Here is a 15,188-nt window from a genome sequence, read left to right on the forward strand (position 1 = left end):
GTCCAACTAGCAGAGAATTTGCTCCCTGATTCACATGCTTCTAATTTCACTAGGGTTCCTTGATTTCACACTTGGTTGAATGTGGCCTTGATGTCAAGGGCTTGTTATTCCCACCGCACCTCTAGAATTCAACTCTCTTGTCCATGTTTGAACCAAAACGGTAATGAGAACAGGAACTCATTGGCCCTGGTGGAACCCAAATTGGACATTAATGGGCAGGTGATCTTGATAGCTCTGTTGATGACATCTTCCATCACTTTACTGATGACCAAGAATAGACGGATGAGATGATAATTAATCATTTCAATATATATTATAAAGGAAAAGACTGAGGGGCCACTAGGTTTAAAATAACAAAATATTTGGGTAGACGCAGAGTTGTTTAACTACTAAACAGTTGAACTATTTGATCCTTTCACCCAGCTCCACATTCAACAAATCTATGGTTGATCATCCACTTCAACCTCACCTTAACACACCATCCCCATTTCCACAAATTTGTTCGTACGTGAACTCTATTGACATCTATCTCAAATATACTCAACAGAGTATCCACAGTTCTCTGGTTCCAAGGTTTACAACAACTTGAGCAGAGTAATTTCTCCCCATTACAGCATCCCTAATTGGCCAAAGATTACCCTAAGAGTTTGACTCACCAAAGCCCTACATGATTTACAACAACTTTATGTTAATCAGATGATACGAAGTAAAGGCTTTGGAATTAGAGGCAGAGACTAAGCCAGAGTGAAGATTGCATGTATACTGGTTTTAGGCAGATCAGGAGTACTCATTTCAGTTCGTTATATTGTCACAGCAGTAATCAAGTCTCCAAGTAACTTCTGAAATCTTGCAAGTTCTCTATTTCTCAATTCTGCCCAGACTTCATCCAAAAGACTTAAATGTAGAAATAAAACAAACCAATCTTGTCCAACTGCAAATAGGGACCAAATCATTGGATTTGTTTCTCACAAGCTCTCTCCAATTGTCCATTATAAACTTATGTGAAAGGATTATCCTTTAAGTTAGAGCCAGGTTCAGATTCCCTCAATATCAAGCACAAAACAAAGTTTGCTTGACCATCATTCCTCTAACTATTGTTTGGGAACACTGACTTACCTGCCTCTTCAGGGGGCATGGGGGAAGTTTGTAGGGAGGCAAACTCCAAATTCTGGCATGTTCTAAAAGTTCCAATATGTGCACAGGCTGAACAAATCGCAGATGCTCAGTCCAGCATTCCAGGTTCTTCAATGGCGTATTATGCTTGCATGTAGTGGTGGCATAAAACCGTGACCACTTTACAATTCACAGCATGGATAAAGCAAGTTGGGGAACTGGACGATGGTTAGGAGCTGGGAGAAGAGGTTTCAGACAGCTGAGGGTCTGTGTTTAGTATGTTTCAGACAGTCAGGATTTGAAAAATGTCTTGAGGAGTGGCAAATGTGGTAGAAGGTTGCTGGCTACAAAGTGAGTGCTCAGAGGTAGCTCAGTGTGCCTTTGAAAATGCAGTGCAGTCAAGACCAGGGTGAAAGAATATTTGCTTGGTACATAGCTGAGAAATATTAGAGTTAAGAGAACACCCGAGGCAGTGCTAGATTAACTGCTGTAGCTCACTGTAAATCAGCTGGAATTGTGCCCATGAGAAGGTACTGGTGTGCAGCCTCAGGAATTCAGTGGAATGCAGGGGATGCGAATGCACAACCAGGGCATTCAAGCAGCGTGGAGTGACTTGTGATAAATTTCCAAAGATCGATCTTGAAAAATGTAGAATTGGAATCTGTTAGAAAACAGACAAACAACTCCAAATAAGAACTGGTGATTCTTTGTACCCTGAACATTGGGGGTGGGAGGAGTTTGCTGACAAATCAGTGGGATCTGGTTAAGCACATCTGCTAGTTGTGTTCTGTAAGGTTTTCAACCAGTTCCTCTTTAAACCATATTCCAAATGTTAAAGTACAAGTTGTACATATATATTATAGATTGTGTTAGCTGTCTAACTTTGTGTAATAAAGTTTATTTTGTTTGATCAAAACAATGGAATCTTACTGCTTTATTCTCTGAAGTATCTAGAATCTCAAATTTCTTCTGCTGTAAAAGAGAAAAGCACTCCTTATCCTGAACTAATCCATAATATAAATTGGCAGTCTTGTCATGACACTGTTCAATGTCCTCACATTTCCTCAAACACAGCAAACCATCTGCAAAATGAATTATAGAAACTTGCCAAGGATCCTTTGACAGCACTGTCCAAATCCACAAACTCCACCATTCATCACAGTAAAGGTAACAGGTCTACGGAAACACCACCCGCTGCAAGTCCTCTTCATGTCACACACTATCCTGATTTGGTATTGTAATTTAGAACTCTTTCATTGTCACTGGATCAAAAGCACTTCCCTCACAATAGAAGTGCTTAAACTATTCAGCGGGAGCCTACCACCTTCTTGAGGAGAATTTGGGATGGACAAGTTCTTTGGTCTTTCCAGAAATACACTTCCTTAATACAAATACCAAAAACAAAAGACACCAGTTCCAAAACCTTGACAGCTGCTTACTTGTTCGGAACTTACTTGGAAAGCTTTGCACTTCTCTTCCTTCAGCTGCTTTTCAACTTCCACATGACGTGCCAGTCGATCTAATGTTGACAGAACTCTTTCCTTTTGCCAATCAATGTGATCTTTTGGTTTCTGTTTATTTCCCAAAAAAGTACACAAAATAGCAATTGTTAATCATGTTTTACAAAAAAAAATCAAAACAAATATTTGTTTCAAATTGCATGCATATACTATTTCTAAATTCATTCTCAGGAACATAGATTATTACATGAAAGAGTTACTGAGATTTGTTCTAATCAACCTTTTCAGAGGTGGTCTGACACTCCTCTGGAGTAGGTAGGACTTGAACCTACGTCTTCGGGCTCAGGTCTAGGGACTCTCTCTCAATTCCCTGCAAGTGGGTGCCTTTCTTAATCTGGTGTTTTCATGGAATGACTCTGAAGGAAGCTAGTTGGCCCAGCTGTGTTGTGATCATGCCTTTTTTCTATATAATGTACAACAGAATCCAACATACGAAAGGTAATTGGTACAACATGGAGACTGGAGACAATTCAAATCATCCATTCTCAATTTTTGATAACACTTGGTCTGTTCGTCCACCTTCCACTCCTGAAGAGCGATCATGATATGTAGGAGCAAAAGGAGGCCATTCAAGCCACTAAGACTGTGCCACCATTCAATGAGATTATAACTGATCTATTTATACTCACAACTCGACTTTCCTGCCTTTTCTCCATAACCCTAGATTGCCCTAAGGGTAACAATCTGTATCTCAGCATTGATAACTCTGTGGAAAGAATTTCACAATTTCATTACCAACACAAGAAATTCCTCCTCTTAACTGGGCAAGCACTTACTCAGATTATACACTCTGGTCCTAGTTTCTCCAATAGAGGAAACAACCTTTCCACATCTCTCCTGAGAAGTCACTAAAAGTCTTACATGTGTCAGTAAGGTATTGTTATTCTTCTAAATTCCAAAGAGAGTAAGTACAACCTATCCTCAAGAAAGTCCCTATTTTTAACAGCCAGCAGCCTGCTCTCAATCCAGTTGGAGTATTCACTAAGTCGCAGCAAGATAAACTTGGTCCTGACTTTCATGACAAATATGGAAATATTATCCTTTTGAGAACACTGGCATTCTGTGTTGTATCTGGAATTATACCTCACATGGAACTTTCTGCCACAGGCACTAGTACACATTTTCATGTTGTGCAGCACCAGTACCACGGTAGAAGAGTGTGGTTCTGGTGTGTTATTGTCCAGACAAGATCCTCTCAAAATATTTTAAGACATCGCCGAGAGCCTAACTTTTTCTTATTTGAAAGGCAAATGTGGAGTGCAGTGTTCTGGATGCAATGCAGCTGGTCAAACTACACAATGTTAAGTAAAAACAGTTTATTTAAATACTATCATTAAAATATAAACAAGAGAAAGACAAACTTAGAATAACAACTCAACTGGAAAGTTTAACTGAGTAATATATACAGAAGCAATTACTAATTAACTGTTCCAATATAGTTACATCCCATAAACTTGCCCCTTGGAAAATAAAGGCAATTCAGACAGATTCTCACATGCAGTTCTCCAATCCAGGAGGGAAAAAAAAATTGAGAAAATTCAGACAGTAGCAGCCAGGTGACATTTGCTGAAGCTTCCAACCCTGTTGAGATTCCAGTAGCTTCAGATGCAACTGAGAAACTAAAACCCAAGCTTTAGCCTACTCACTTCACCTGTCTATATCCCTTATAGACTGTCACCCTCACCACTTACTTTCTCATCTATTTCTGAATCATTCGCAAACTTTGCTGTTGTACGAAGGTAGAGTTGTACTAAGGGGGCCATTTTTAGTATGACAACCTGCATCTACTGAATACTAGAGGGATCAATGCTGGGGGCATGATTACTTATAGTGTATTAGTGACTTGGATAAGGAAAGTCAATCTACTATACCTAAGTTTGTGAATGATTCAAAAATAGATGAGAAGGCAAGTGGTGAGGATGACAGTCTACAAGGGATGTAGACAGGTTAAGTGAGTCTGCCAAAACTTGGCAAATTGGATATAATGTGGCAAAATGAGACATAATGCACCTTGGCAGCAAGAATAGAAGAGGATTGCTGCAGATAATAGGGAAGGCAAGTGGAATGCTGGGCTTCATTTAAAACAGCAGCTAAAGTATTTTTGCCCTTTCAAATTACCTTTGAAAAGGGGTTCAGTTGCATGTGCTCAGCAAAGGTTATTAAAGTTCCCAGAACAAGTAACACGACGGAAAATATTGATGCAAGTTCCTAGATGGTAGGAGGTCTTTGCAAGGTTAACTGGGCTGGGTGAAAAGTAAATTCGGAGGCATCTTTAGGAAAGTATTTGTTTAAATTATATCTACCACAGCCCTCAGTGATTCTGGATCATTTAGATGGTATCTGTGCTTTATCATTTTGGAAATTTCAACATGGAAATGTTTGTAGGAGCTTACAGAAATAACCTCGAAAGGTTGAATTGGGTACCTTTACAAAGAGCCAGGACACACAATGGTTGTTTCCTCCTCTACATTATCACTTAATGATTAGTGGCACAGCAAGAGCATTTAAGGAACAATAATTTAAAAAGGAACAAATACACTTCCATGACCAAGATCTATAAAGCAGGTACCAACAAACTGAAAACACTCACCCAAGACCAAATGCCAACATAACCCTCAGCCAAGCCCTAACCCAAGCCTGCAATTTAACCAGAACCCTCATCTTAGCCTTACACCCAATCCATCTCTAACTCTTGCCCTGTCCACAGGCATAATATTAATCCTAACTGTAGCCCATGACTTAAACATAATCCTAACACTCATCCTAACCACAAACTTAACCCTCGCCTAAGATCTGTAGCCCTGAGCTGAACCATAGCCTCCAATTTGATCACAATCCTAACACTTAGGCTAGCCCTTACCGCAAACCTACTTCCAGTCTTACCACTAAACTTAATTTTAACTCTAGCCCAAACCGTAAAGAAGCCCAAGTACTAAATCAACCCTAGCCCTAACGTTAATTCTATCCCTAGCCCCAACCCTAACCCTACCATTAAATCTAACCCCAACCCTGACCTCGTCCAACAGCAACCTTGACTTTCACCTAAGACCTAACCCTATCCTAATTGTGACCCTAGCCCTAAACTAAACATTAAGTCTAGTCCTCAGTGTAACACTAAACCTAATCCTAACCCTTATCCCATTCCTTGCTCAAGCCCTAGCCCTAATCCAAGCACCAACCCAAATCTTCATCCTAATTCAGGCCCAAACCCTAACCGTTACTCTAACAAACCTATGCTAAGTAGAACATAGAACATTACAGCGCAGAACAGGCCCTTCGGCCCTCGATGTTGCGCCGACCAGTCATACCAGTCTGAAGTCCATCTAACCGACACTATTCCATGTCCATTTGTTTGTCCAATGACGACTTAAATGCACTTAAAGTTGGCGAATCTACTACCGTTGCAGGCAAAGCATTCCATACCCTTACTACTCTGAGTAAAGAAACTACCTCTGACATCTGTCCTATATCTATCACTCCTCAATTTAAAGCTATGTCCCCTCATGCTCACCGTCACCATACTTGGAAAAAGGCTCTCCCTGTCCACCCTATCTAATCCTCTGATTATCTTATATGTCTCTATTAAGTCACCTCTCATCCTTCTCTCCAACAAAAACAGCCTCAAGTTCCTCAGCCTTTCCTCCTAAGACCTCCCCTCCATACCAGGCAACATCCTAGTAAAACTCCTCTGCACCTTTTTCAAAGCTTTCACATCCTTCTTATAATGTGGTGACCAGAACTGTACACAATACTCCAAGTGCTGCCACACCAGAGTCTTGTACAGCTGTAGCATAACCTCATAGCTTTTATTAATCGAGGGATCGAGTTCCGAAACTAAAACATTGTATGCCTTCTCAACAACCCTGTCAACCTGGGTGGCAACTTTCAAGGATCTGTGTACCTGGACACAGATCTCTCTGCTCATCGACACTACCAAGAATCTTACCATTATAGCCCAGTACTTTGCATTCCAGTTACTCCAACCAAAGTGAATCACCTCACACTTGTCCGCATTAAACTCCATTTGCCACCTCTCAGCCCAGCTCTGCAGCTTATTTACCTCTCTGTAACCTACAACATCCTTCGTCATTATATACAACTCCACCGACCTTAGTGTTGTCTGCGAATTGACTAACCCACCCTTCTACGCCCACATCCAGGTCATTTATAAAAATTACGAACAGCACTGGACCCAACACTGACCCTTGCGGTACACCACTAGTGACTGGACTCCAAGATGAACATTTCCCATCAACCACCACCCTCTGTCTTCTTTCAGTGAGCCAATGACTGATCCAAACTTCGATATCTCCCACAATCCCATTCCTCCGCATTTTGTACAATAGCCTACTGTGGGGAACCTTATCGAACGCTTTGCTGAAATCCATATACACCCCATCAACCGGTTTACTCTCATCTACCTGTTTGGTCACCTTCTCAAAGAACTCAATAAAGTTTGTGAGACATGACTTACCCTTCACAAAACTGTGCTGACTATCCCTAATCAAATTATTCTTTTCTAGATGATTATAAATCCTATCTCTTATAACCTTTTCCAACACTTTACCAACAACTGAAGTTAGGCTCACTGGTCTATAAACCAACAACTGAAGTAAGGCTCACTGGTCTATAATTCTAACCCTTACCCTAGACCTTTCCAAAGCCCTGACTCAACCCGAACACAATACCTAAATTTAACCCGAACTCTAGCCCAACGCTCACCCTAACCCAAGTCATTATCTTAACCCTAACACTAATTCTAACCTTAACTCAACCCTAGCCCAAACCCTAAATCTAAGCATAGCCCTAAACTTAACCATAACTCAAGCCCTAACTCCAACCCTCACCAACGATCTAATCCTAGCCCTAATCCTAACCATGTCCTTTGCCCTAACTCTAACCCTAGCTCCAATCCTAACCAAAGCTGGCAACTTAACCCTAATCCGATCCCTAACCTTAACTCTAACACATACCCTAACCACAACCTAAGCCCTTGGCCAACCCTAACTTCGCCTCCAACTTAACACTATGCTCACCTTAGCTCTAGCCTTAACTTTAACTCTTACCCGAACCATAGCCCAAGCCCTTGCCTAACCCTAAACCAAACCCCAATGAACACACCAACCCTAACCAAGCTTGAATGGTACCCCTAACCCAAGCCATTAACAATAACCATAGCCCAAGCATTAAACTTGACCCTAGCGCTAATGCTGAAAAATGTGTTGCTGGAAAAGTGCAGCAGGTTAGGCAGCATCCAAGAACAGGAGAATTGACGTTTCGAGCATGAGCCCTTCTTCAGAAATGAGGAGGGTAGAGAGGAGGGACTTGGGGGAGGGGCGTTGGGAATGCGATACGTAGAAGGAGGTTAAGGTGAGGGTGATAGGCTGGAGTGGGGGGCGGAGAGATCGGGAAGAAGATTGCAGGTCAAGAAGGTGGTGCTGAGTCTGAGGGTTGGGACTCAGATAAGGTGGGGGGAGGGGAAATGAGGAAGCTGAAGAAATCCGCATTCATCCCTTGTGGTTGGAGGGCTCCTAGGTGGAAGATGAGGCGCTCTTCCTCCAGGTGTCGTGTTGCCATGGTCTGGCGATGGAGGAGGCCAAGGACCTGCATATCCTTGGCGGAGTGGGAGGGGGAGTTAGTGTTCAGCCACAGGGCGGTTGGGTTGGTTGGTGCGGGTGTCCCAGAGTTGTTTCTGAAACGGTCCGCAAGTAGGCGGCCTGTCTCCCCAATATAGAGGAGGCCACATAAGGTGCAGCGGATGCAGTAAATGATGTGTGTGGAGGTGCAGGTGAATTTGTGACGGATATGGAAGGATCCCTTGGGGCCTTGGAGGGAAGCGAGGGGGGTGACGTGGGCGCAAGTTTTGCATTTCTTGCAGTTGCCGGGGAAGGTGCCGGGAGTGGAGGTTGGGTTGGTAGGGGGTGTAGACCCCATCGAGGGAGCCGCGGAGGGAGTGGTCTTTCCGGAACACTGATAGGGGAGGGCAGGGAAATATATCCCTGGTGGTGGGGTCTGTTTGGAGGTGGCGGAAATGACCTAGGATGATACGATGTACCTGGAGGTTGGTGGGGTCGTAGGTGAGGACCAGTGGGGTTCTGTCCTGGTGGCGATTGGAGGGGCGGGGTTCGAGGGCGGAGGAGCGGGAAGTGGAGGAGATGCGGTGGAGAGCATCGTCAACCATGTCTGAGGGGAAATTGCAGTCTTTGAAGGAGGCGGCCAATTGGGTTGTTCGGTATTGGAATTGGTCCTCCTGGGAGCAGATGCAGCGGAGGCGAAGGAATTGGGAATATGGGATGGTGTTTTTACAAGGGGCAGGGTGGGAGGTGGTGTAATCTAGGTAGCTGTAGGAGTCGGTCAGTTTATAGTAAATATCCGCGTTGAGTCAGTCGCCCGAGATAGAAATGGAGAGGTCGAGGAAGGGGACGGTGGAGTCTCCCATCCACCGCCTCCAACCTCAGTCCCACAACCCCACACCACCCGTTTCTATCTCCTACCCAAAATCCACAAACCTGACTGCCCCGACCGACCCATTGTCTCAGCCTGCTCCTGCCCCACCAAACTCATCTCTGCATACCTCGACATGGTCCTGTCCCCCTTAGTCCAAGAACTCCCCACCTACGTTTAGACCACCACCCACACCCTCCACCTCCTCCATGATTTGCGCTTCCCCAGCCCCAAACGCCTTATCTTCACCATGGACATTCAGTCCCTACACACCTCCATCCCCCATCACGAAGGCCTCAAAGCCCTCTGCTTCTTCCTTTCCCGCCGAACAAACTAGTGCCCTTCCACTGACATCCTCCTACAACTGACTGAACTGGTCCTCACTCTGAACAACATCTCTTTCCAATCCTCCCACTTCCTCCAAACCAAAGGAGTAGCCATGGGCACCTGCATGGGCCCCAGCTCTGCCTGCCTCTTTGTCGGATATGTGGAACAGTCCATCTTCCGCAGCTACACTGGCACCACACCCCACCTTTTCCTCCACTACATCAATGACTGTATCAACGCTACCTCATGCTCCCATTAGGAGGTTGAACAGTTCATCCACTTGACTAACACCTTCCACCCCGACCTCAAATTTACCTGGACTGTCTCAGACTCCTCCGTCCCCTTCACAGACCTCTCCATTTCTATCTCGGGCGACTGACTCAACACGGACATTTACCATAAACCAACCAACTCCTACAGCGACCTAGATTACACCTCCTCCCACCCTCCCCCTTTTAAAAACACCATCCCATATTCCCAAATCCTTCGCCTCCGCTGCATTTGCTCCTAGGAGGACCAATTCCAATACCAAACAACCCAGATGGTCTCCTTCTTCAAAGACCGCAATTTCCCCTCAGACATGGCTGACGATGCTCTCCACCGCATCTCCTCCACCCTTGAACACCGCCCCTCCAATCGCCACCAGGACAGAACCCCACTGGCCCTCACCTACCACCCCACCAACCTCTAGATATATCGTATCATCCTTCGTCACTTCCGCCACCTCCAAACGGACCCCACCACCAGGGATATATTTCCCTCCCCTCCCCTATCAACGTTCCGGAAAGGCCACTCCCTCCACAACTCCGTCAGGTCCACACTCCCCACCAACCCAACCTCCACTCCCAGCACCTTCCCCTACAACCGCATGAAATGCAAAACTTGTGCCCACACCTCCTCCCTCACTTCCCTCCAAAGTCCCAAGGGATCCTTTCATATCCATTACAAATTCACCTGCACCTCCACATACATCATTTACTGCATCCGCTGCACCCGATGTGGCCTCCTCTACATTGGGGAGACAGGCCGCCTACGTGCGGAACGTTTCAGAGAACACCTCTGGGACAGCCGCACCAACCAACCCAACCGCCCCGTGGCTGAACACTAACTCCCCCTCCCACTCCACCAAGGACATGCAGATCCTTGGCCGCCTCCATCGCCAGACCATGGCAACAAAACGCCTGGAAGAAGAGCGCCTCATCTTCCGCCTAGGAACCCTCCAACCACACAGGATGAATGCAGATTTCTCCAGCTTCCTCATTTCCCCTCCCTCCACCTTATCGGAGTCCCAACCCTCGGACTCAGCACCACCTTCTTGACCTACAATCTTCTTCCCGACCTCTCCGCGCCCACCCCCCTCTCCTTCCACCTATCGCATTCCCAACTCCCCTCCCCCAAGTCCCTCCTCCCAACCTTTTATCTTATCCTGCTTGGCACGTGTTCCTCATTCCTTAAGAAGGGCTTATGCCCAAAACGCTGATTCTCCTGTTCCTTGGATGCTGCCTGACCTGCTGCACTTTTCCAGCAACATTTTTCAGCTCTGATCTCCAGCATCTGCAGTCCTCACTTTCTCCGAGCTCTAATGCCAATGCTCACCTAAGACATAACCCGAACCACTAGATTTTTTTTAAAGATTTCCTACAGCGTGGAAACAGGCCCTTCAGGCCAACAAGTCCACACCGACCCTCTGAAGAATACCCCACCCAGGCTCATTTCCCTGCATTTACCACAGACTAACGTACCCAAAACTACGGGCAATTTAGCATGTTTGATTCACCTAACCTCGACATCTTTTGGAATGTGGGAGAAAACCAGAGTATCCGGAGGAAACCCACGCAGACACGGGGAGAATATGCAAACTCCACATAGATAGACAAGTTGCCCAAGGCCGGAATCGAACCCACGTCTCTGACGCTGTGAGGCAGCAATGCTAACCACTGAGCCACCATGCCCCTCTAGCCTTGTCCTAACCCCAGCCTGAACCCTATCCTCCCTAACCCAAACTCTAGCCTAAAGCCTAATCTTAACGCTAACCCAATACCAAGCCTGCAACTTAAACCTAACACTAGATCAAGCCCAACCCCTAACCCAATCCTAACCTTACCACAAGCCCTAGCCAAAACCCTAGTCCTAACCCTTGCCCTAGACTTGGCCCTAACCCAAATTCAAATCCAAACCCAAGCTGGAATCCTAACCCTAACTCTGGCCCTGCCCCTAATCCCAATGCCAACTTCACCCTAACAACCCCAATTCTAGCCCTAACCCAAAAGCCTCCAGTAACTTTGCCATAGCTCGAAATGGTATCCCAAATTCTCACTCTAATCCTACCCAAACCTTAACACTAAACCTAAACATCATCTATGGCCAAACCAGAACCAAGACCAAGCCCCGACCTGAGCTTGAACCCAAGCCTGCAACTTAACTCTAACCTGAGCCCCAACCAAACCATAACCCCACCCGTAACCCAAGCCCCAGCCCGAATCTTAAACTTTAGACTGGCCCTAGCGCTAAGCCTTACCCAACCCCAACCTAAAGGCACCACTAAATCTTATTCTAACCCTAACGCATGACCCAGCACGCAATCTGAACCTGAACCCTTACCTAAACCCAAGCTGAATCATAATTAAGTCTGGCCCGAACTCTAGCCTTGGTCCTAACCTTAACCCAAGTCTACAATTTAATGCGAACTTTGGATCTAACCCTCGCCAAAACCGACAATTTAACCCTAACCTATGCCCTAACCCAACCCTAGTTCAAGCCCAAATCTTAACTCTAGTCCTAATCCTAACTCTGACCCAATCCCAAGCCCAAAAGCAAACCGTAGCCCAAGCCCCAGCACTAACCCGAAAGCCAACCCCACCCCAGCAAATGAATTCCAACAAAATGTTTGCTTCACTATAATCTGCCAAGACTTTTTTTCCTGTCTTCATACAGAAACAAGGACGAAGCTTAATTCTTTGTCTGTGACATACAATGTAAAATCTCTTTGGTACCACACTACCACCTCACAAAGTAACTAAGTGTTTCAGTGAACACAAGTATTAAGATAAATTTACGTGAAATGGAGAACTAGCCATTTGGATACAGAACTGGCTAGAAGGGTTGCTTTTCAGACCAGAGGCCTGTGACCAGTGGTGTGCCACAAGGATTGATGCCGGATCCAGTACTTTTCGTCATTGATATAAATGATTTTGATGTGAACGTAGGAGATAGAGTCATAGCGAAGTACAGCATGGAAACAGACTCTTCGGTCCAACCCGTCCATGCCGACCAGATATCCCAACCCAATCCAGTCCCACCTGCCAGCACCCGGCCCATATCCCTCCAAACCCTTCCTATTCATATCGCCATCCAAATGCCTCTTAAATGTTGCAATTGTACTAGCCTCCACCACATCCTCTGGCAGCTCATTCCATCCACATACCACCTTCTGCGTGAAAAAGTTGCCGCTGAGGTCTCTTTTATATTTTTCCCCTCCCACCTTAAACCTATGCCCTCTAGTTCTGGACTCCCTGAACCCAGGGAAAAGACTTTGTCTATTTATCCTATCCGTGCCCCTCATAATTTTGTAAACCTCTATAAGGTCACCCTCAGCCTCTGACACTCCAGGGAAAACAGCCCCAGCCTGTTGAGCCTCTCTCTTTAGCTCAAATCCTCCAACCCTGGCAACATCCTTGTAAATCTTTTCTGAACCCTTTCAAGTTTCACAACATCTTTCTCATAGGAAGGAGACCAGAATTGTATGCAATATTCCAACAGTGGCCTAACCAATGTCCTGCACAGCTGCAACATGACCTCCCAACTCCTGTACTCAATACTCTGACCAATAAAGAAAAACATACCAAACACCTTCTTCACTATCCTATCTACTTGCGACTCCACTTTCAAGGAGCTATGAACCTGCACTCTGTTCAGCAACACTCCCCAGGACCTTACCATTAAGTGTATAAGTCCTGCTAAGATTTGCTTTCCCAAAATGCAGCACTCTGCACTTATCTGAATTAAACTCCATCTGCCACTTCTCAACCCATTGGCCCATCTGGTCTGTAATCTGAGGTAACCCTCTTCGCTGTCGACTATACTTCCAATTTTGGTGTCATCTGCAAACTTACTAACTGCACCTCTTATGCTTGCATCCAAATCATTTATGTAAATGACAAAAAGTAGAGGGCCCAGCACAGATCCTTGTGGCATTCCACTAGTCACAGGCCTCCAGTCTGAAAAACAACCCTCCACCACCACCCTCTGTCTTCTACCTTTGACCCAGCTCTGTATCCAAATGGCTAGTTCTCCCTGTATTCCATGAGATCTAACCTCGCATATCAGTCTTCCATTGGGGAACCTTGTCAAATGCCTTACTGAAGTCCATATAGATCACATCTACTGCTCTGCCCTCATCTTCTTTGTTACTTCAAAAAACTCAATCAAGTTTGTGAGACATGATTTCCCATGCACAAAGCCATGTTGACTATCCCTAATCAGTCCTTGCCTTTCCAAATACATGTATATCCTGTCCCTCAGGATTCCCTCCAACAACTTGCCCACCACCGAGGTCAGGCTCACTGGTCTATAGTTCCCTGGCTTGTCCTTACCACCCTTCTTAAACAGTAGCACCACATTTGCCAACTTCCAGTCTTCCGGCACTTCACCTGTGACTATCGATGATACAAATATCTCAGCAAGAGGCCCAGCAATCACTTCTCTAGCTTCCCACAGAGTTCTCGGGTGCACCTGATCAGGTCCTGGGGATTTATCCACCTTTAACCGTTTCAAGACATCCAGCATTTCCTCCTCTGTAATCTGGACATTTTGCAAGATGTCACCATCTATTTCCGTACAGTCTATATCGTCCATATCCTTTTCCACAGTAAATATTGATACTAAATATTCATTTAGTATCTCCCCAATTTTCTGTGGCTCCACACAAAGGCCGCCTTGCCTGTCTTTGAGGGGCCCTATTCTCTGCCGAGTTACCCTTTTGTCCTTAATATATTTGTAAAACCCCTTTGGATTCTCCTTAATTCTATTTGCTAAAGCTATCTCATCTCTCTGTTTTTCCGTCCTGATTTCCCTCTTAAGTATGATTAGATTAGATTACTTAGTGTGGAAACAGGCCCTTCAGCCCAACAAGTCCACACCGACCCTCCGAAGAGCAACGCACCCAGACCCATTCCCCTACACCTAACACTAGGGGCAATTTAGCATGGCCAATTCACCTAACCTGCACATCTTTTGGACTGTGGGAGGAAACCGGAGCACCCGGAGGAAACCTCACACAGACACGGGGAGAATGTGCAAACTCCACACAAACAGTCGCCCAAGGTAGGAATTGAACCTGGGTCTCTGGTGCTGTGAGGCAGCAGTGCTAACCACTGTGCCGCCCACCAAGTATACTCCTACTTTCTTTATACTCTAAGGATTCACTCAATCTATCCTGTCTGTACCTGACATATGCATCCTTCTTTCTCTTAACCAAACCCTCAATTTCTTTAGTCATCCAGCGTTCCCTATAGCTCCCAGCCTTCCCTTTCACCCTGACAGGAATATATTTTCATACCTAGTAAGTTTGCAGATGACACCAAAATAGAAGGAAAAGTGAACAATGAAGAAGGTTACTTCAGAGTACAATGATCAGATGGACCAAAGGAGAGAAGTGGCAGATAAAGTTTAATTTAGATTAATATGAGGTGCTGCATTTTAGAAAGGCAAATCAGGACTTGCACACTTAATGGTAAGCTCCTGGGGAGTGTGGCTGAACAAAAAAACCTTGGAGTGCAAGTTCAT

At 45.3% G+C, this 15,188-nt stretch overlaps 1 protein-coding gene across 3 annotated transcripts in view; it reads right to left on the bottom strand.

Moving 5' to 3' along the window:
• The window catches only part of znf451 (zinc finger protein 451), an 88,896-nt gene that overhangs the window by 61,635 nt on the left and 12,073 nt on the right, over positions 1-15,188 (bottom strand). For all 3 annotated transcript variants that reach the window (XM_072558430.1, XM_072558423.1, XM_072558439.1), the window contains exon 4: positions 2,568-2,684. In XM_072558430.1, coding sequence (XP_072414531.1) covers positions 2,568-2,684 — 117 coding nt within the window. The remainder of the gene's footprint in view (positions 1-2,567; positions 2,685-15,188) is intronic.

The sequence above is a fragment of the Chiloscyllium punctatum genome, chromosome 3 (genome assembly GCF_047496795.1).
Source record: "Chiloscyllium punctatum isolate Juve2018m chromosome 3, sChiPun1.3, whole genome shotgun sequence".
Taxonomy (NCBI): Eukaryota; Metazoa; Chordata; class Chondrichthyes; order Orectolobiformes; family Hemiscylliidae; genus Chiloscyllium; species Chiloscyllium punctatum.